General features: G+C 47.4%; 1 protein-coding gene across 4 annotated transcripts in view; it reads right to left on the bottom strand.

The window, feature by feature from the left end:
- Positions 1-21095, bottom strand: part of ACTN4 (actinin alpha 4) — a 78435-nt gene that overhangs the window by 18577 nt on the left and 38763 nt on the right. For 2 of the 4 annotated variants that reach the window (XM_030544395.1, XM_030544393.1), the window contains exons 2-10: positions 17282-17396; positions 15687-15806; positions 11040-11126; positions 10220-10307; positions 9612-9690; positions 9081-9162; positions 7394-7479; positions 1543-1635; positions 1032-1262 (exon numbers count right to left, since the gene is read on the bottom strand). In XM_030544395.1, the coding sequence (XP_030400255.1) occupies positions 1032-1262; positions 1543-1635; positions 7394-7479; positions 9081-9162; positions 9612-9690; positions 10220-10307; positions 11040-11126; positions 15687-15806; positions 17282-17396 (981 nt within the window). Of the gene's footprint in view, positions 1-1031; positions 1263-1542; positions 1636-7393; positions 7480-8037; positions 8124-9080; positions 9163-9611; positions 9691-10219; positions 10308-11039; positions 11127-15686; positions 15807-17281; positions 17397-21095 lie in introns of all 4 variants that reach the window. The other 2 variants (XM_030544392.1, XM_030544394.1) reach the window with 1 other exon arrangement.

The following is a 21095-nucleotide window of genomic DNA, read 5'->3' as shown; positions in this document are numbered from 1 at the left end:
GCATACGCATCCCTGGCACATACAGCTGAGAAATGGGGCTCAGACCTCACTGCTTAGGGCAAGGGATCTCAACCTCTTTCTCAGGCTTCAGCTGCAGCCCCATGGGTTTCAGTCCCATGTGATGGGGCTTTGGCTTCCTGCCCTCGGTCCAGCGAGTCTAACACCGGCCCTGCTTGGTGGCCTCCCCGGAAACCTGCTCATGGACGGCAGGGGGCCCCAGACCTGTGGCTGAGAACCAATGGCTTAGGGTACGACCACATGGTGAAAGCAGTGCCAGAGCTAATCCACTCGAGTTTGCCTGAATTCGACTAGCAGAGATAACGAGGAGAATGAGGCCAGAGCCGTGCAGGTTTCAGAGCGAGCAGAGTCTGCACTCGGGCATATGCTGGGATTGTTCTACTTGTGCCGCAACTCATGCTGTGCTGTCTTCACTACCATTAGCCACGCTAGCAGGATTCACATGAGCTTGGGTGGGCTAACCCATTCACACGCAGTTCTTCCTGTGCCGACGTATAGGCAAGGAGCATGCGGTAAGGTCGGCTACGCTGCAGGCCTTGAGGAGACACTAGGCTCTGAAATAGTAGCTGACACACACAAAGGGAATCGCTGACTGCTGAGGGTCCTCGCTTACACCCCTGCACTCCCATGAAGGGTTTTGTAGGTGTGAGTGACAACTGGATTTGGCCCTCAATCTTCCAGCATGAGCACACAAATCCTTCTCCTCCAGGCACTCGTGTTAGCACTGCCAGGAAGCGTGCAGACTACAGAGGGACGACCCACAAGGAGTCCAACATTTGGCTGCAGTACCCCGCAAGCAGGTCACCCAAAAAGAAGTTGCTTCTGGACTGTTAATAGGAGCTAGTAAGCGGACTCAAGGCAGCTTTTGGTACAGACCGCTCCCTCCTCATCTCTGCCAAACTCAGTTCTGCTCACTCCGCTGCACTAAAGACCTCGCTCTGCTCTGCCCTTCCCCCTCAAGTGTCTTCCCTGCCCTCAGTGCCTCATTGCTTCAGACAAACACCGTTACTCACCGAGACCATCTTGCCCTCCGAGGGCATGAAGGCAGGCCTGTTGCTCAGCCGGAGTTTAGTCTGCAAAGTGTTGAAGTTTATCTCCAGCTGACACTTCTCCTGCACTTTGGGAGGTTTATGGACGCGCCTGTAGTCACGGAAATCTTCCAGTTTTTGCTGCATCTCTTGAATGGTCTTCTGTGGGTCGCGGTCCTCCAGCCAGGGGATAGTGCGTTTAATCCACTCCAGCAGCTGTGGGGTGAGCAGACTCAGGTTAAGCGGAGCATGAGGGGCAGCAGCAACGTACCTATCATTGGCCCTTCAAGGGGGGAAGTTGCAGTCAGGCTGGGGAATGTACCAACGGACACAGAATGTATCAGGGAGCCATGTCTCTCCAGCCATTGACATCCCTGATCTCTCACATCCCAAAAGCGTAGGCCACCCTCCACAATACACTGCCAGGCTCCCTGTCGGCCTCCAGCTCAGCGCTCCCCTCCACTCAGGGAAGTGGCCAGAAGGCAGGGGGACTCACATCAGATGCCAGTTTCTCATAGTCCTCCATCAGGTGCTCGTTCTCCTGGTTCACAGCCAGCACTTTGCAAATTCGGTTCGCTGCTGTCTCAGCCTGGGGGGAGGCAAAAGGGGAAGGGGGTGGATTTTAGAGCCATTTGCAGCAGAGGAGCAAGGACAATGCATGAAAAGAGAAGCTAGCAATGTTATGATCTGTCCAGCCCCCACACAGAGGAAAGGAAAGTCACTCTGAAGCTAGACCAGTCCCCTCAGAGGGACTTGCTGACAGGTTTAATCAGCACTTGCCATGTCATGTGGAAGATTTACCCTGAAGCCTCACCAGCTAGAAGATTCCCCTTGCATAACTCACCGTGACAGTGCAACTCGCCCACCAGGGAGGCTCCCCTAGCTCCGGCTCCCACAGCCCAGACCAGCATTGCCTGTGCTAATGGGACTAATTGGGAAGTAGGTTCCTGAGCTGCCCTGGTGTGTTCTGCCAACACCAGATCTATCCTCCAGTCGCTGAGGCCTGTGGCTTCCAAACGTCTGCTCCACAGAGCAGGGAGCCTCCAATGGCGCTTGGGAATTCTGGCTCGGATAGATCCAACCGATCAAAGCTTTTTTCCAAGCTCAGCATAAGCAGGTGATATCTGAATGGCTATTGGCCAGAGCCTCTCCACTGCCTTGAGGGGAAGATTAAGCCCTCTGCATGTTCATGTGCACCTGAGCACCGCACAGCACCCTAGTCAGGTAGGCATGTGCCCATTTTATAGACTGGGAAACAGAAGCGACATGCCACTGAGACTGGGGCAAAGCAAGGAGTAAGACCTAGATCTCAGGACTGCTCCTCATGTGCCTGTATCTCCAAGGCCACCCATCCCCAGAGCCTTGTGAAAGCCCAGCTTGCTAGCTACTGGAATGAGGATCTGCCCATCATCGCAAGACTGTGGCGCCAGCCTACAGCAATTCTGAAAGAGTCTCTGACATGGCACCTTCCCATGCTGCACCCAGATCCCCTCCCCAGCATCTGAGACTCCCATATCTTCCCCTAGGCACCGCACCTGGTTCTCTGGTTTATAAGAATGGAGCACACGGTCAGTTGCACCCTAAAACGATACAAGACCAGATTGCTGCATTCTCACTTGGAATGTTAACTGGCTGGACTACCAGAGTTCATAAACTAGTATTCTCCCAAAAAAGTGTGTTTGTGGTAGTGTCAGAATCTCTCCATTTTGCATATTCTGCTCCTTATTCGACACCCGTTGACTCCTCATGCTTAAACTCAGGATTTAGCTCCAAAATTCACTATTTGTCCAGGCACTCAGCATTTCAGCCGCTGCATTCTGGGTTATTGTCTTCCCAGAACTAGGGCACTGAGGCCACAAGCATTCACATGGTTATCAATCTTTTCGCTTTGTCAATGAGAACAAGCCCCGGTTCCCTGACTGAGATTTCACTGGAGCCTTCAGTACTGTACACATGCCTTCCTTCTGCAAGGCAGGTGGGGAAAAGCGAAATTCCTCTGTGGATTAGACAGGAGAGTGGGATACGTGGATGCAAAGAAGGAAAGTCAAGAGATCAAGTACCTTGTATGCAGCACAGAAAGAGTCCAAAAGGAGTAGTTGAAAGCCAGACATCAACAGAAATAATGAAGAGGGTCTATAGGAGGATGGGGAGAAGAAAACAGAGCTGGGGAAACGAATTGCCAAAAAGACTAGACAGCAGAAGTTTGATTCCCGTTAGCAACAAAACAAGCGACAAGCAGTCTGGATTCTCCTCCTCACACTGCTGGGTACCACTTAACCATATTAGACATGCTCACATGCAGCACACATCCGTTGCCACCTCAGCCTTGGGACTGGAATTAGAGCACGACACAAGAACACTGGAAAAACCACCGCATGCTACGAGAAGCTAATAAATACCAGCTGATGCAGAGAACATGCCAGCTGTGCTGCTAGAGATTGGGATCAGACAAAGAACAATCACACAATCTGGCCAGGCCAGAATTTCACACATTACATCCACCCAGGGATGCCTGGGAGAAGTGCTAGCTAATACACACAAGGTCAGACTTTAATAGAAACATTTCAGTCCAGATGGAATACGTATCCAGTACGTGTTTCTCAAACATTGGCTAACAAACAAGGTTAATGCTTTCAGCCTATAAAAGTTTTACACTTTACTAACTAAGTTAATCCTGATCTTTAATAATCAGATCCTACAGCTGAACAGGATCCAGCGCTGACAAACGTATGCAGCATGTGAAAAATGTTAGGTCAGAATCCTAGATCTGCTCTAGGAATTATTATAGGGAAGTTCTAGGGCAGGGGTGGGTAAACTTTTGGCCAGAGGGCCACATCTGGGTATGGAAATTGTATAGCGGGCCATGAATGCTGACGAAATTGGGGGCTGGGGTGCGGGAGGGAGTGAGGACTCTGGCTGGGGGAGTGGGCTCTGAGGTGGGGCCAGAAATGAGTTCTGGGTGTGGGAGGGGCTCCGGGCTGGGACAGGCGGTTGGGGTGTGGGAGACAGGGCTTCGGCTGGGGATGCGGATGAGGGGTTGGGGTGCAGGAGGGTGCTCTGTGCTGGAGGAGTTGAGGGCAGGAGGGGGATCTGGGCTGCGGCAGGGAGTGGTGGTGGAGGGCTCAGGGGTGCAGGCTCCAGGCAGTGCTTACCATGGTTCCTGGCCAATGGGAACTGCGGGGGTGGCGTATGGAGCCCCCGGCTGCCCTTATGCATAGGAGCTGGAGTGGGGGCATTCCACTGCGTCCAGGAGCCGCGCAGAGTAGGGCAAGCCCCAACCCCACTCCCCGGCTGGAACGCCAGAGCAGGACAAGCTCTGGACCCTGCTCCCCAGTGGGAGCTCAAGGGCCAGATTAAAAACGTCTGAAGGGCCAGATACTGCCCCCAGGTCGTAGTCTGCCCGCCCCTGTTCTATGGCCTGCGTTACACAGGTCGGCCGAGATGGTCACAAAGGTCCCTTCTGGCCTCGGAATCTATGAACCGTCAAACATCAGTCATCGGAGTGCCTGTGGCTGAGGCAATTTACTGATCAGGTACAGCTCTGCCCTTCTGCCTCCAGCTTTGTAAAACTGCTTCAGAACTCACAGGCAGCCAAGATGCAGGCTACTCCTCTTTGCATAAAATAGCCCTCGTAAGCATCCCCAGCGCAGCCCTACACTATATAACAGATTAGCTCAGTATCTGCTACTATGGGCAACTCACTTCCTAACGAAGGGAACAGCCATTCGAATCCAGAATGCATTTCAAGGAAGCCAGGATGCCTACAGAACACGAGAACGGTTAGGCTACTAGTGTGCTTTGACCACTGCCAATCTCGCTAATACTGTCACTGTTCCCTTGTACTCCGCCAGGTGTCCGTATTCATCCATTGTCTCAGGCTGTCAGCAATTTGGGGCACAGCCTTTCACTTTTGTTCTGTGTTTGAAAGTGCCCAGCACAATGGGGCTCTTATGAACTAGGGGAACAAGTAATAAAGGAAGCTACTCCCCATCTTTGGTCCAAGAACGTGGGCAGGTGTAACACGTCTGGTGCCTCGCATTTTAAATGAAATGCGTCTAGTTCTGTCTGAGCCCCGGTTGGACCCTCAGAGCCTGCTGCTCTGTTCCCTTGTACGGCATGTAATCATTCACACGAGCGAAAAGGCGGGAGGAAATGCTACCAAGCTAGAATAGTGCCATTTTCCATGGGCGTAATGGCCAGGCGCCTAATCTGCACTTGGGCCTCCATTACTGATGGCAGATCGGAGACTAGTTTCAGCCTTGCTCCAATAATGGTTTAACAAGTAAAACTTGGTTCAGTAGCATCAGAAGACCCCAGCGGTGCTGGCTCCTGTACAAGCCTATAGGGCAACCATGGTCCCTGCCCCAAAGAGTTTACTCAACAGTTCTCTCTAAAAATCAAAGCCGGACAGACACCCGTGGTCTGCAGCAAGGCATCTAAACAGCTCATTTATCCCCTGAAGCCCAGTCAGCACTAAAATGGCATTTAAAGTGAATCAGCAATTAAAGATGCATCTCAAACGTCCAAACTACAGCAGCTACACAAGCAATTGAAGACAATCCAACTGACCTGGATTTGTGTTCTAAATGCGAACAAAAGACACAAGCATTTAGTGTGGTAAGGGAAGGAAGGGAAAAACCACAGTTTAAGAACACCACGAAAAGCAGAAGCAGCATAGAAATTCTTGCTTATAATCTAGTTTCATATTTCAGTCAGCAGAGTCCCAGCAAGAGTGTAACCATAGTAGATTTGATATTAACAGAGGGGCTTGATTCCGAGAACCAGAGGTGTAATGACTTACCCCAATCGAGATGATAGTGAGTCAGGACAATGCTAGAAAGATTTTCCAGAGAGCGTAAGTCCCATTTCCAAAATGACTTAGGCACTTGGGAGACAGTCTATTTGAAAGTTAACAGGCACGTTAGGGCCTCAGAATCAAGTCACTTTTGTAAATGGGATTTAGATGCTCTTGAAAATAGTATGATAGTAAAAGTCATCTAGTGGCAGTATCTAGCTGCCACTGAAGAATGTTCTTCCCAATCAGTTGTCTACATAAAGAGCCATGCTGGTTTCAGAGAATATCTGTCCTTTCCCCTACAATAGCAGAGGGTAACAGCAAGGCTAATCTATTATGGATTTGGGCATTGTCAGGTACGTTCCTCAAAGAGCTGAGTGTTTAAGCAATGTCTGGACTGAGAGAACTCTAACAAGTCTGTTTTCCTAAACCTAACTTTCCTAGTGATATTCTCCATTGCCAAAGGATGACAACCATCCCAAAACAGCAATATCCAAGATGAAATGGGGCTGAGAAGGATATTCTAGCTAAACGAGGGAAACCAGCACTTAACAGAAATGCTGATGCCAATCTCACTTGGCACTACTTTTGCTGCAGAGCCTAGTATGAGAGGCATATTAACAGCAGCGATAAGGGTCCTGGATAAGATTGTAACTGCACATGAGACACAGCTCAGGAAGGGGACGAGAAAGCAAACAGGATATGCACTAGGTTAAACTGTCATCACCAAGACTTTCAAATGATGGTGCTGCTGCTATCCTACGCGCCAATCAACTGACAGCAGTGCCAATTGCACAGACATGGCATTTTCATGGGAAATGAAAAGCCTAATGCAGAATCAAATTTGATTAAGTCAGCTGAGTCATCCAGATTTGTGCTCATTATGCCAGTGATCCAAGAGTCCTGCTGTGATCATAAATACTTGAGTGCTAATTTCAGCTGAGCACTCTGTCAGCTACCTTCCTGCACCACAACAGCCACTGGGGGCTGTTATTTGGGCACTTAATTATCCCCACATCCCCAGCTGGAATAGTTTTTTTAGTTTCTATTGGGCCAGCAGTTTGAGTTTAGACATCTTTGCATCAAGCGTGTTAAAGGAGCCTCAGCCAGGGGATTATGGCAAGCAGCCCTGTAATTCTCATGGCTTGCCATAATGTAAGACAGCTCACTCCCCTCCAGCTCCATAAGATGTGACTGTGAAGATCTCCCACCTAACATCAGTGTTTGGAGGACAGTGAAAAGATCAATTAAAAATGGAGTGATTACTTCTCCTCTCACCCCCGCCGGCTGCTGGAAGCAGTGACCCTTCAGTGGCAGTGCAATGTACAATGTACCAACCACCCTAGATTTTTATTATTGCCAGGGGCTACGTTTTTGTTTCTCTACCAGTCTCAGTGGCCAGTGATCATTCCAGCCGTTTTCACTCACCACATTTCTCATAAGCCCTTAATGTGTAACAAGCCTGTGAATTGCTCAGTGTGCAAGATGAGTGGCAGCTGAACAGACAAGACATGCGTAGAAGCAGAAGCAATTCCACCTGCCAAAAGCTCACCTTTTGAGCCCCCGAGAAAGCATGGTAGAAGCAGGAAACGTATGTCATGATAGCCTTCTCATCGGGCCTGAGAGTGCCTACAATATCTGCACAGAAAGAAAGGGAGGAGAGTGAAGAGAGCAGCGTGGGAACCTCCCAGCCCCTCTGGCATGCAGCTGAGGGGGCACAGGCGCTTGCTTCAGACTGGAATCCAAACCTAAGCTGGAGCGTGACTCAGCCAAATGGGCTGTTTTAAATCTTTTCCACTCAGTTCAGAGCTCCTGTCCCTTAAAGTCTGAGACTCTCCCAAGATGACTAGTTCTACTCCGCTAGCAGCCCTTGAGCTGAGACACTGCTATCGGTCTTGGGATTCAGCTTCTTGGCTGGAAAGTTGATTTCTCCTACTGTTTATTGCTACATAGTTTCCCCCTCATTAATAATATGCCCCAGTCACCTACTCTATACATTTTATTTTTCTTGTCCCTCTAGCGTTACATAATAGCTGGAGCCACGGAAGCTGGACAGCTCCCTGAGCATGTATGAACTAGCTGAGATTTGCTTTCCAGTCAGCAAGAGACCACTGCCATCTGCAAGAAAAACCGAGTCAGTGTAGGAGGCCGCAGTTCGAAGAGTTATAGCGAGATGAACACAGCTGCCTCCGGTACCTTCTGCGCGCCAGAAAATGCATGGTAGAAGCTGGATACATAGGTCATGATGGCCTTCTCATCAGGGCGAGCTGTGTTGACAATGTCTGCAAGCGAACAATAAGTGTTAATGCCCTTGTGGGGAGAGCCTGGTTTCACACTGAGTCAGACTTGATGGCCAAGGCACATCCCGCACATCATCTCAAGAAACCCGCTCTTCACCATTCTGTAGTCCTGTAGATAAGCAGCTCTCTAAAAAAAGAAGTGCTAGAATATCTGGGTGGGCAGAAGAGGCCATCAAAACTGTCCTGGATATACTACAGAACGTGAAAGATAAGCTTGTCAACCAAGACTAAACACAAGCCATTTGCAGCTACTGGTACTGAATGAACCATTTTATCTAGGGCAGCTGCTACGGTTTCTGGGACTGTTTTAAAAAGGGAATATTGGCCCTGGGATTTAGTGGTGGAGACAGTCTAGTGAGATTATCACCACACAAAAAAGGAACCAGGGTGCACTTTTACCCAAAGTAACCAACACATGGTTCCTCAATTCCGGTCTCACTTCTCGTTCAGTTCACACTATGGCCCTATGCAGGAAAGGTCACTATGTTCTGTGAGCATTACACTTACAAATGGGAATGAACAGCTAGAAGCGGCCAAGGTATCAGAGGGCAATTAGTTCCAGTTGGGACAGCTTCACTACTAGTGAAAACAGAGAAAGGCAGGATGCATTTGACAACAAATTTGTGATCCGTCACGCGTTTACAAAGCTGCAGGATTAGCCTTATGTGGCCTTGCAAAGACAAGCCTAGTCATGGAAAGGGTGGGAGATGTGAATGCTGTAGGGAAGGCCAAGTCTGACTTTTAAACACAAGCCAGGCTGGTTGCCCTGTCAGATCAGACCACCTGAGACCCAGTCCTATGTGACGCAGCAATGGAGGAAATGCACTTTCCTCTTGCCTTGACAAGCAAGTTGTTCATGGGACTGGGTCATCTCCATTGCAATGGCAGAAGCTTCCACTGACCCAGGTGGTTACTGCAGCGACTGTCTGGAAAGCTTACCCTCGGCATCCAACATCTTGGGGATGTCCAGGTATTTCTCGGCCACCTCAAAGGCGTTGTTCAGGTTCGTCACAGGATCATCCTGGGAAAAGGACATTGCAAAAAGGTGTTACGACCCTGAGCCACTGGAAGCTCCCTCTAACAGAGATGGCACTGCTGCCCCAAGGGCTGCTCAGCAGGCTGCCTAACATCTTCCCCCTTTCCTCTTGAAGGCAGACTTGCTGAAGCATTCATGTCTAACCTTTTCCACCAATGACCCAAACGTTCCTCAGTCACCTGCTCCCAGAAGCCGACCATTCCCTGCCAGACTCCAATTCCTGTCTCACTGAACGGAACAGAGACTACCATGTGACAGGAAGATCTTTGCAAATCCTGCCTTCTAGCATGGAATTCACATTCCAATAAGAGGCACAGCTAGCAGCTACAAGGGGGGTCAGAGTTTAAGTGGGACACGTGTTTCCCTGGAGTGTGTCAGGCAGCACAGAACTTGGCTTCCGAAGAGAAGATAACATGGCCACAGCAGAGATGTACCTTTCTGAGCTTGTCGTATTCAATGAGCTCTGGTCTGTGTCTGTGGATCAAGGCATTGAAAGCAAGACCGTCCTTCCAGCTACGAAAGAGATCAGAGAGTTAGATGGCTTTAGTGTATGGGGTTAAATACATGTATCTGTATAATACACTACAGAAAATGATCACCAATACACACTAGAGTCCAACAGATTTTTTTTTCAGTTCACCTTGATTTAATGCCTCTAGAAGTAGCAGGACTGATTACTATGCACAGTTTACTGCATGCTTCCTTTAGATGGGCATTTCAGGTCTTCGACCCCCAGGATCTCCTGAGAATAACAGCCCAGATAAGAGGCAGCAATGGTTGGAATTGCAGATTTAAACGACAGCAAAACAGGCATGAATTTGGGGGTTTTGTTCCAGCCAAGCTGCACTGAAAACATCACTTCCCTAATGGCAGGCCCATTGAATATTTCATGGAGATGCCTCTGAGGCCAAGGGAATGGGCTATTTCTTGCTGTCTTCAAGACACGCAGCACTGCCTGCCAACATGGAGAGCTCTTTCTGAAGCGTGTAAAGGAGCAGACAGAGTAGAGCACTCGCTAAGAGGGGGTCTGACAAGCAGTTACCTGATGTGGAAATTTTGTACATTGACGTTCTTGTAGGGCGCCGTCTTCCTCTGACACCACAGCAGCAGCCCTTCCTTGGCAGAGGTCTCTGCAAAAGACACAGGGCAATTAAGGGTCTGTGCTCAGGAGCGTGTCTCTCCAGGTAGAGTTTTACACCAAGAACATGAGACAAGAGTGTAACAGATGACTGAGACTTATCCACAGATGGTAAAGGGTTCAACCTACCCCTTGTTTAATTTTAGTGTTACAGCATGTGTCTGAGTCACAAGCCAACCTGGTCAAAAACATGCAAGTCAGGTACTGCAATTCATATTCAGGGTGATCTCAGTTTATTTTCCATCGTGGTTGTCTCCAACTAGGAAGGATAGTCTCCAGTTGGTGTGTTGAGGCAGGACAGCTGCAAGTATGGGGTAAAAAGCTCATCTTCCTTCTATTACCACTAGGTGGTTGGAAGGACTATCCCAAAATATGGATCAGCACAGGGGAAGAACAGTGTAGAAAAGAACACTGATGACCCACCCCGCAGTCCCAGATTCACATGGATCAGGTATTTAGCACTTCCGGCCAATAGAGCAAGTGAAGTAGAAGCACAGCAAGTGATTTACCAGAACAGACAGCTGTGCAAAAAGTGTGCATTGGAAACGTGACTTGCAGATGCATGAGATGTCCTGGATTACGATAAAACTGCATCAATTCACTGCACCAGTTCTATCTTCCCCATCGTACATTCTTTGTGCTGTAGTTGCACAGATCCCTCTAATGTGCTGGAGAGCAATGAAGCAGAAGACAAGGACACAGCTTGCACACGCCTGGCTCTTACCTTCCACAGAAATGTCCTGAATGGCAAATCGAAGGATAATTGTCCAGATCATGCCCAATGTCATCTTTGCATTGCCATCTACAATCTCTGAAAGCAATCGAGGAGAGAAGAACATTGACATTAAACTCACCAGGAATGGAGGAAAACCTTGTTTTCTTACATACAGACACATCAGCAAACAACTTCCAGGTGCAAGCAAGCTAGGAGAAGAATTTCAAGAGGCGCTACAGTAAATAGCCATTAACATCTAGTCCAGTTGAAAGCCAAATACTAAGCCAATTGCACTGTCCGCACATCCAGAAAGAGTTTATTGCATTCTGATTCAAACACTTCAGGATTTTAAGTTCTGGTGTGTCCTTAACCAGTTTACATTTTACTCTATAGAGGACAGAGGGGCGACACTTCAATAAAGGATATATGGAAGCTAATCTTTTCATTCAAAGTTGGAGTTCACATCTGAGGATTCAAAACTCTGAAGGACAAAAAAGGAGCAGTGAGAGAAGGCCTTCAGTTTGCATTCTGATACTAGACAGTGGAGCAGAGGTACCAGACCAGTGTTCATGTTTCACTAGCAATACTCGTGGGGTTTCGGGAATCCAGACCTTACACTGCCTCTTTGGCATACCCGGGTACATCTGGCAATTCTGAGAGAGAATCGGATAGCACAAGCTTCCCACACACAGCTCATCCCCAATCACCCGCTATCCAAATTCCACTCGCAGATCCCATGAGCAGACAAGGCTAATGGCTACAAAACTGACAATTGGGCATCAGCATGCAGGGACGCAGGATGCTTTATTAATGACCTCACCGCAAACTTCTGTTTAAACCCAGCTCTCTAGAGTAATAGGCTGCAACATCCACTGCCATGCGGACAAAGCCAACTACATCTGCACTCAGCCTATGACAATGCTAGTCAGTCACAGTGCCAGGAGCCATCTAGATCAGTGGTTCTCAAACTTTTGTCCTGGTGACCCCTTTCACATAGCAGGCCTCTGAGTGCGACCCCCCTTATCAATTAACACCACATTTTTATATATTTAACACCATTATAAATGCTGGAGGCAAAGCGGGGTTTGAGGTGGAGGCTGACAGCTCGTGACCCCTCCATGTAATAATCCTGTGACCCCCTGAGGGGTCCCCCTGATCTAGATACAGCAAGAAACCCTCTTTCAATCCCCCTCAAAATGATGAGTTTGCATCTATTAGTTTCAATTGCATGAAATAAAGGAGAGTAGGAAACTTGTGTGATTATGGAGATTAAGGGACCCCATATTAGTTAAACAGTGATAGCAAGATGATTTCTTTGAACAACTAGACATGGAATTTCTCACATCTCTTGAGCAGCTAAAAGTTTCTTTCAAACCAGATAAACCCTTGGAAGCACAAAGAAGTCAGTCTAGATACCAAGAGGGCTGTTGAACAGTCACAGCACTAGCTAATATCTAGGAGAGCTCAGTGGATAAATTGGCTTTTGTAAATCAGACACACACACCCCCGCACCTTGAATTGTAATGTGGCACTAGTTGGAACAGACACCAGTTACTTTCAACCTCAGTGCAAGCCATGTTACTTGATTAATTCAAACTGGCTTTGCAAGGTAGCCTAGTGCCAAGTGATGTCCTAGCAATACCCCTCGGTGTCTAAGCAACTGTGAGAGTTTCACAAGTCCAAGGAACAGGTCATGGTTCTTGTGAGCAAGGCCAGGTTCTATGAAGAGACGGCTGCTGCAGCTTGTATTTCTGGGGAACAAACTGCCATATCAGATCAGCCCAGCATCCTATCCAATAGTCGCCAGTGCGAGATGCTTTAGAGGGAGGAAATAGGCAGAGGTTTCTTGCTCCAAAGGAAGTTTCTTCCGAACCCCCACCACTCAATGGTTTGCTTATGCCCTGAGGCATAAAGGATTCAAATACGCTAATAAAATATTTCTGTCTAACGTAACTATATTCCTGGGTGGGTAATTTAACCAAATTTATTCCCACATTCTAAACTGCAACAAAAATATCAAGGGAAAAAACGTGTTTAAAAATGTAGTAGCCTGGACAATCTAAGGGTAGAGAACTATAACTAGACGAGTACTGATGCACATACAGAAGCCACCAATAAGGAGATGGAAGAATTTAATTCTCTTCCAGACTATCCTCCTTGGGAAGGAAGAGAGGAGAAATACTTTGCATTCAAACTAGTTATCTTAAACTGACAGATTTTAAGTTATTTGCAATAGTGAGAAAAATGCAGTACTTCTCCCTCACAAACTCCCCATTTAGGAACCCCAAAGAGACAGACACAAATGTTAAAAAAATCAGGATAAAAACTGTTTTGTTTTTCATGCTATTGGACTTTATTGTAAAGTTTCATTATGGAAATATCCAAAAAAAATCTGTGTGATCTGTGTAAATGGAGAACTAGTTTTCCAAAGTGAACTCACCATTAATAGCATTTTAGTGGACCATCTATCTGGATATTCTCACTATTCTGCAATTCTGTGAAGCTCCTCTGGGGTCTGTTTAACCAGGGTGGTTTTCTTTGGACAGATTAAATAAATGCAGCTAGGAGAGGCAAAGCTGGGAGTGGGTTCAGCCAGGGCCGGCTCCAGCTTTTCTGCCACCCCAAAATGGGGGGGGAGAGAAAGACAAGTGACGGCACTTCAGCGGCAGCTCAATCGCACCGCTTCTTTGGTGGCAGTTTGGTGGCGCGCCCCCCTCCCTTCCTCTTTGGCAGCAGCTCAAAGAGGAAGAGAGGGAATGAGGGACCCGCCGCCAAATTCCCGCCGAAGACCCGGACGTGCCACCCTGATACTGGACAGAGTGCCACCCCAAGTACCTGCTTCCTACGCTGGTGCCTGGAGCCGGCCCTGGGTCCAGCCGTAAAGAACCACTAAAGAAAATCTGAGGTGCTGATCCGAAAGCAGGAATTTTGCTTTTCAAAGCATAAGTTGACTGCCAGCATATATGTCTGGCAAAGCTCAAAGAAATACCAGGCCTGGAGACTTGGAACAATGCAAATACAAATCTTTTGCTTTTCTGGACACATTCTTCGATCCACGCACTAATGGCAATTAGTTTTAAAAAACAGCAGCATGCCGCCATCCAACTGACCATGGAGAAAGAATCATGCCTTGAACTAACTGTTCAAACGGCTTTATAGGCAATCACCAGAGTTCAATATTAATTTCCAAGCTCCCAACAAGCTTTTAAATTGCCTTGAGCATACCTGGCTTCCCTTGGATGTAGCTAACCCTGGAGAAGAGGAGATACTTACAAGCCTTATTCAGAACAAGCCATTCTTCACACAGGGCCAAGACCACGTGCATTATGCTCAGGTACTCTAAGCCAACCCTGCTGCTGATTTCACTGACTTGACTGCATAACAGTTCCCAGGATGAGCCATAAGTTTATGGTTTTTTCCTTTCCCAACCCCTTAGCATTCAGACAACAGTAAGGTGGGATTCAGTGTCTCTTCAGCATTTCTATGGCAGGTATCAACGCTGATGATATTTATGGTTACGTCTGCTTGTGGCCACGGCTGTCTGTAAAGCCCCATGCACACTGTATTCATCTATTACACAGCAGCAACTGTGGTACTTCCAACTGTGGTAATAACTCCAGATGAATGTCCTCCATCACCAAACATGCTCTTGCACACACAACAGAAGGATATTTTACCTAGGGGGTGAGTTTTAGCTTAATCCATTAATCCGCAAAAGAGGGAGGAGAGAAGTAACGATCACCGATGAGATGGATGAACCCATCCCAGAACTGACATGTATTGCACTGCTGGTGATTTGGCTACTAAAGGTCTGAACATCCAGACTTCGGAATTGACCGTGGCCGTCTATAACTCTTGGCCGTCTATAACTCTTACTCTCCAAATGTTATTCTCGCCATCTAAGAAACAGGCATGGTGAGTGTAAAGTTACACTTTAGAAATGAATAAGTTCTGTTAAAGTGGTTACCCCGCATGTTAGCTAAACTACAGCAACTGCAATCGTCGTTGTTTGAATGCAGTTAGGCTCCCAGTACTATGAACCTCTGACCCAATTTCATCTCTTTCTGTTGACTGAACTATAGGCATTTGGTGTCATTCAAGTTATTCGCATAATCCAGTCATCTTAGTGCCTGATGGAGAGGAGGGCTGAAATGTTCCAACACCTTACTGTATAGAGAAAATAACTCTTCCGCTGAGATGGTAAGACCGATGACTGCTAATACAGTAGAACTTCAGACTTACGAACTGACTGATCAACCGCACACCTCATTTGGAACTGGAATTACGCAATCAGGCAGCAGCAAAAACGAAAAAGGCAAATACAGTACCGTACTGTGTTAAACATAAGCTAGATAAAAACTCTTTCCCTTTAAAAAAGAAGATTTGACAAGGTAAGGAAACTGTTTCTGTGCTCGTTGCATTTAAATTAAGATGGTTAAAAGGAGCATTTTTTTCTTCAGCATCGTAAAGTTTCAGAGCTGTAAGTCAATGTTCAGTTGTAAACTTTTGAAAGAACCACCCTAACGTTTTGTTTGGAATTAAAAAGATTTCAGAGTTACGAACCACCTCCACTTCCGAGGCGTTTGTAACCGAGGTCCTACTGTAGTCACTAGCTGAGGCTGGCTGTTGATACATTCACAAGCCTAACTCACATACCTTCAGCTCCTATAGAGACCAGCTTAACTCCTTTGCTCGCGATGAAGTCTAGAGCTTTATTCACATTGTTGATTTTATGCACTCTCATTTTTCCTCGCTCTGGTTTGGGTAATCGCTCCCCTAAACAAACAGAAGAGTTAGAGCTTTTCCTTAGTCTCAGGTGAGAGCTACAATCACTGGCTAGAAAGACAAGTGAAGTGAAGAAGTTTAATATGAAACAAGACCCTTTACCATGATGTCAAGGGCAGAAGATCTGTTTCTAGACTGCTGCAAAGGTTACTCACACTTGAATATAATTGGTTAAAACATGCATTATGAATCCAGCTATTGGGGAAGGGGCTGTCTCTTTGTTCTGTCTTTGTACAATGCCTGGCACAAAGGGGTCCTGATTCCATTACTAGGGCTCCTAGGCCCTACAGCAGGGGTGAGCAACCTGCAGCCCAGGGGCCGCATCCAGCCCTCCAGACGTTTTAATCCGGCCCTTGAGCTCCTGCTGCGGGGGCATGTCCTGCTCTGGCGGTCCAGCCAGGGAGTGGGGTTGCTCCGCTCCATGCATGCTGTGGCTTTGCATGGCACCTGGAAGCAGTGGCATGTTCCCACTCCAGCTCCTACATTCAGGGACAGCCAGGGGGCTCCACACGCTGCCCTTGCCCCAAACATTGCCCCCGCAGCTCCCATTGCCCAGGAACCATGGCCAATGGGAACTGCAGGGGTGGCAACTGCAGACAGGGCAGCGCAGAGCCACCTGGCCATGCCTCCACTTTGGAGACGGAGGGAGGATATGCAGCTGCTTCTGGGAACTGCTTGACATAAGCACCACCTGGAGCCTGCACCCTTCCTGTGCCCCAACCCCCTGCCCCAGCCCTGATTCCCCTCAGAACAATTCACCCTCCTGCACTCCAAACCCCTCATCCCCAGCCCCACTCCAGAGCCCTCACCACCACCCACCTCCCCGCATCCCAACACCTTGCCCCAGCCCACAGCCCCCTCCCACACTCTGAACTCTTCATTTCTGGCCCCACCCCAGAGCCTGCTTCCCCAGCCAGAGCCTTCACCCCCTCCCACACCCCAACTCCCAATTTGGGAGCATTCATGGCCTGCCACACAATTTGCATACCAAGATGTGGCTTCAGGCCAAAAACTTTGCCCTACAGTAATACCAATATTTAGAAAGACAGCAGTATACTTGACCTACATTATGATAGGTGCCTTTATTATCTGTCTTGTGGTATTACCTGAAGACCTTAAGGGTATGTCTGCACGTCAATGGCTCACAGGGCTCAGGCTGCAGGACTGTATAATGGTGTAGTAGACGTTTGGGCTCAGGCTGAAGCCCGAGCTGCGGGACCCCAGCCTGAGTCCGAACATACATCCCTGCAATTTTATAGTCCCATAGCCCGAGTCAGCTGATGGGGCCAGCCACAGGTGTTTAACTGCAGCGTAGACAGACCCTAAGATGAGATCAAAGCCCCATTTTGCAGTTCCTAGGCCAAAAAACTTACAGCCCAAGTGTAAGAGACAGATTGGGAGGGAGCACACGGTCCAGGGATTCTTTAAGTACCAGGTACAGTAGCAGTAGAGAGACAGGGACGCACCTGAAATGACCTCCAAGAGCAACATGAGTTTGAGGCCATCGCGGAAATCTTCATCTATGTTCTCGATCTGCGTGCCAGCTTTCCGCAGGTGAGAATTGCACCACGCCGTAAAAGTCTGGAAGAATAAGGTAAGGAGGGTGTGATATTGCAGTACTCAGTCTAGAAATGAACAGAGAGGCCATTGAGATTTACACAAACTAATTTTAATAATTGGAGATACACCAATCTCCTAGAACTGGAAGGGACCTTGAAGGTCATCAAGTCCAACCCCTGCCTTCACTAGCAGGACCAATTTTTACCCCAGATTCCTAAATGGCCCCCTCAAGGATTGAACTCACAACCCTGGGTTTAGCAGGCCAGTGCTCAAACCACTGAGCTATCCCTCCCCCCCATTTGGATCCAATACACCAAAACGTGGTGCAGTTCTCATCAATGCACATGTACATTATATTCACTGTGCTCACTCTTCATCTCTAGGTCAGCTCACCCCCTTTACAGTAGCCAAACCATCTTACCGAGATCTTAGCTCTGCTATCATTTCCCAAAACTTATTCCAAGAACCACCGCTTTATTCTGTTTTGCGGCAAGACGAACTGGCTGCAGTAGAACAATGCAGCCTGACCCAACCTTTTAGACTTGACCAAATCCTAATGTGGGGTTTGCAGAACCAGAGGGAGCTTGAGCAGTTTTCAAGCATTTAGTGGACATTGCTAAATATGGTGAATTTTTTTTTAAAGACATACGAGCAGGTCCTTGTTATCTTGCAGAGGTATGTGGTTAACAGGAACAAAAAACGCTGCTGCAGAGTGCCCAAGCAATTCTTGGACTGAGCGACAGAAAGATCATTCTGGCTCTAGCCGGACGCCTTCGGTCTATTCTTGGCTTCCTGTGGCCTCCTTGCTATGGCAAACAATTAAACACTGAGCTATGGAGCTTAAAATTGCACGAGCTTATTTGTGTAACATACCAAAACCCCAACGTGAAAACCACCATGCTCTAAATGGCACAGTGTGGTTTAGGTCCTGCGTTGTAGGAGTTCGATCCCTCCAATTTAGTGTCAATTTAAGCAGCCCCCACACAAACGTGACAACGACCCTCGCTACAGGGAACAACATTAAACACATGCAGTATTGCAAGCTGTTTTTCAGATGGGAGACACTCGGAAGTGAAGACGTTACAATCTGTCACTCTAGAAACACTATATTAATTCCACACATCCAAAAAAACACAAGATTAGTGCCACCAGACGAACACAATGAACAGCTGCAAAGTCAGAAGCAGTATGCAAAAGAGTGTTCAAGCCAGACACCATTTGTTTTGGCAACTGTTACTAACCCTGCTCATTCAAAAACTCCTAGACAGTAGCTGCTGAATTGAAACTCTAACCTACACACGGCCTTCAGAGAGCAAATATGGTACGGCTAAAACCTGAAACACTAAGGATTTAGATGTGCCCATTTCAAGGGCTGCCACAGATTTACCCTCTTTGTCTGAGGAAGAGCACTTGGAAAGTGGACAGTGACAAGACTATACAGCAAAGGAAGTGAGACTGCAAGGATGAAGAATGATCTTTGGCAAGTCTGAGAACTAACATCGCCATCTGTCTTGATTGTGTGTGTGCTTGGAAACAATAGTGTAACGGCACCAGTGGTAGAAATTTACACCATCTAAAAAATGACAATTCACTCTTAACAGCCCTCCTCCATATATCCAGAGAACAGCATGCCCAATGCATAGGGCGTGACAGAAGAAGATGGATTAGAAATTAGCAGAGTCTACTGGAGGGAGGGGGAGAGAAAAGGATTTGATCATTTTGTGCACTCACACAATCAAAGTAAAACGAATGTTCCATTCCTCCCCACTGTCTATGCAAGACTGTTGACCAGACATCATTCTTTGTCCAGGAATCAGATACTCGGCATCATGAAACATTCTTCAGAGGGTAAAATGAAAACTACGTGAAACACTGAACATGGAGCGTGTTTCACATTCTTGTAGCTTTAGGTATCAGCTACATGCTTTAGATATAAGTGTGCATTTCCTGAAGCAACCAGGTAACTGAATAGAAAAAGACTCCGCTTCACCAGCAGTTAGAGAGACTCCAAGCAGTTTCACAAGCATCAAGTATTTTTAGTTTAGATACACAAAATTCCTATCATAGCTGAAAGCTGTAGTTCTAGAGAATTAGTCAGTAAAGATCCGCACATACCATGAACAGAGGCACAGGAAGCTCTAATGCCTGAGATGTAATTTCCTCTTAATATGGAGCCATTTCTCATTTTGCTACGGTGTGGTCTACAATTTAGCCCCCTTGCCATGGATTTTGCCCTGTTTTAGTCTGACACTCGGCCTGATGCAAAGGTGCCTCTGCAGCCCAACTCCCAGCTCCTCTAAATACCTCAGACTCTGTGTTCCTACTAGTTGAGACTGCTAAAGGCCAGGGTAAGCACATGGGCTACACTTCCTGCTGGAACACTAAGGAAAGGCAATTAAGCGAATGGCAAATTTTGTGTCATGCAACTACACCCCCCCCAGCCTGCCTCCTCAGCTGGGGTGATGAGCTGTAGTCACAGGAAGCTGCTGTCTCATTGGAGTTTATTAGTATTTGCTGAACTCCACTGTGTTTGATGCTATAAAAAGCCCTCCCTTTCCTCCAGGAAGTTTACTCTCTGATTTAATGGCAAATATGTTAGTTGTAATACAGAAATTACACAAACTGCTCTGCCTTCTCAGGAAGTGAGTAGCACAGGACTTATTCAGAGCAGTTGAAAAGAGATGCCCTAAAGACTTTTCAGAATAACCCACTAGTTATGCTGGTTTGGAGAAAGTTACTTCTAAAGTGGAAAAGCCTTGTTTTACTATAGTTAAAGCTCACTGTCCTTCGCACAAAAAGATTTAGCACAGAACTCTGTTCAGCAGAACAATCCATACATTATTCCCTCTTCTGGATCTCTCAGCGCACCTGCTTTCACAGTCCTGTCTCTACTGCAGAATTTGAGGGGTGGGGGGAGAGAATCCCTCTGGTGCTACCACTGGTTCAGCTGAATCAAATATAACTTAAGTCTTAAGAAGGGAAATTTGCAGAAATATCAATGATTCTTGGCAAGTTAAGAGCACACGGATCACTTATTTCCTTCAAGTGACATTCTATTCTGCCTCCCTGCAGATCAATTAGAACTCCCCCATACCCTTTCCTTAACCCTAGCACTTAAACCTGCTTCTAAGGACAAGGTTTAAAAAAATCCCATGAGTCATAACAGACCTCCTCATGGCTCCAGGCAAGCCTACCACCTTTCTTCCACACACATTTTCCTGGAAGGGAGGGGAAGTTACAGGGTAGAATCACCTTTCAAAAGCCTGTTGCATTCACAAGCAATTGGACCTCTTGTTCCAGCTATGGGCAGCTCTGCCTTTTATGATTAATTTTCACAACCACACACATTGTGCTCTCAGAGCAAGGCAGAGTCCATGGCTGCTGGGAAGGGACGAGGATCAAAATCCATCCATGTGTGTCACAGCGCAGGCCCTCCTAAAACTGCTGTGTGGCACCTCTGTTCAGCCAGGAAGCAGAATGAATGAACGGAGAATATTGTTCCACCCCAAACATTGCTGGCCAATCCTTGGTGGCTTTGGTGACCTCATTGCTGGGGAATGTTTCAATGACAGTTTTTAATGAGCCATTCATCTGATAAGGATGAGAGGAAAAAGTGTTCCCTCCCCTGCCTTCAATTAGAGAATTAGAGGATAAGCTATTAAAAGAAATCCCAGAACCCTATTAGCACTGTTTTCCCACTTGATAAATTGGCCCCAGATT

The sequence above is a fragment of the Gopherus evgoodei genome, unplaced genomic scaffold (genome assembly GCF_007399415.2).
Source record: "Gopherus evgoodei ecotype Sinaloan lineage unplaced genomic scaffold, rGopEvg1_v1.p scaffold_34_arrow_ctg1, whole genome shotgun sequence".
In the NCBI taxonomy this organism is placed as follows: Eukaryota; Metazoa; Chordata; order Testudines; family Testudinidae; genus Gopherus; species Gopherus evgoodei.
The sequence above is the reverse complement of the archived record's forward strand: the minus strand, read 5'-3'. Positions and strand labels throughout refer to the sequence as shown.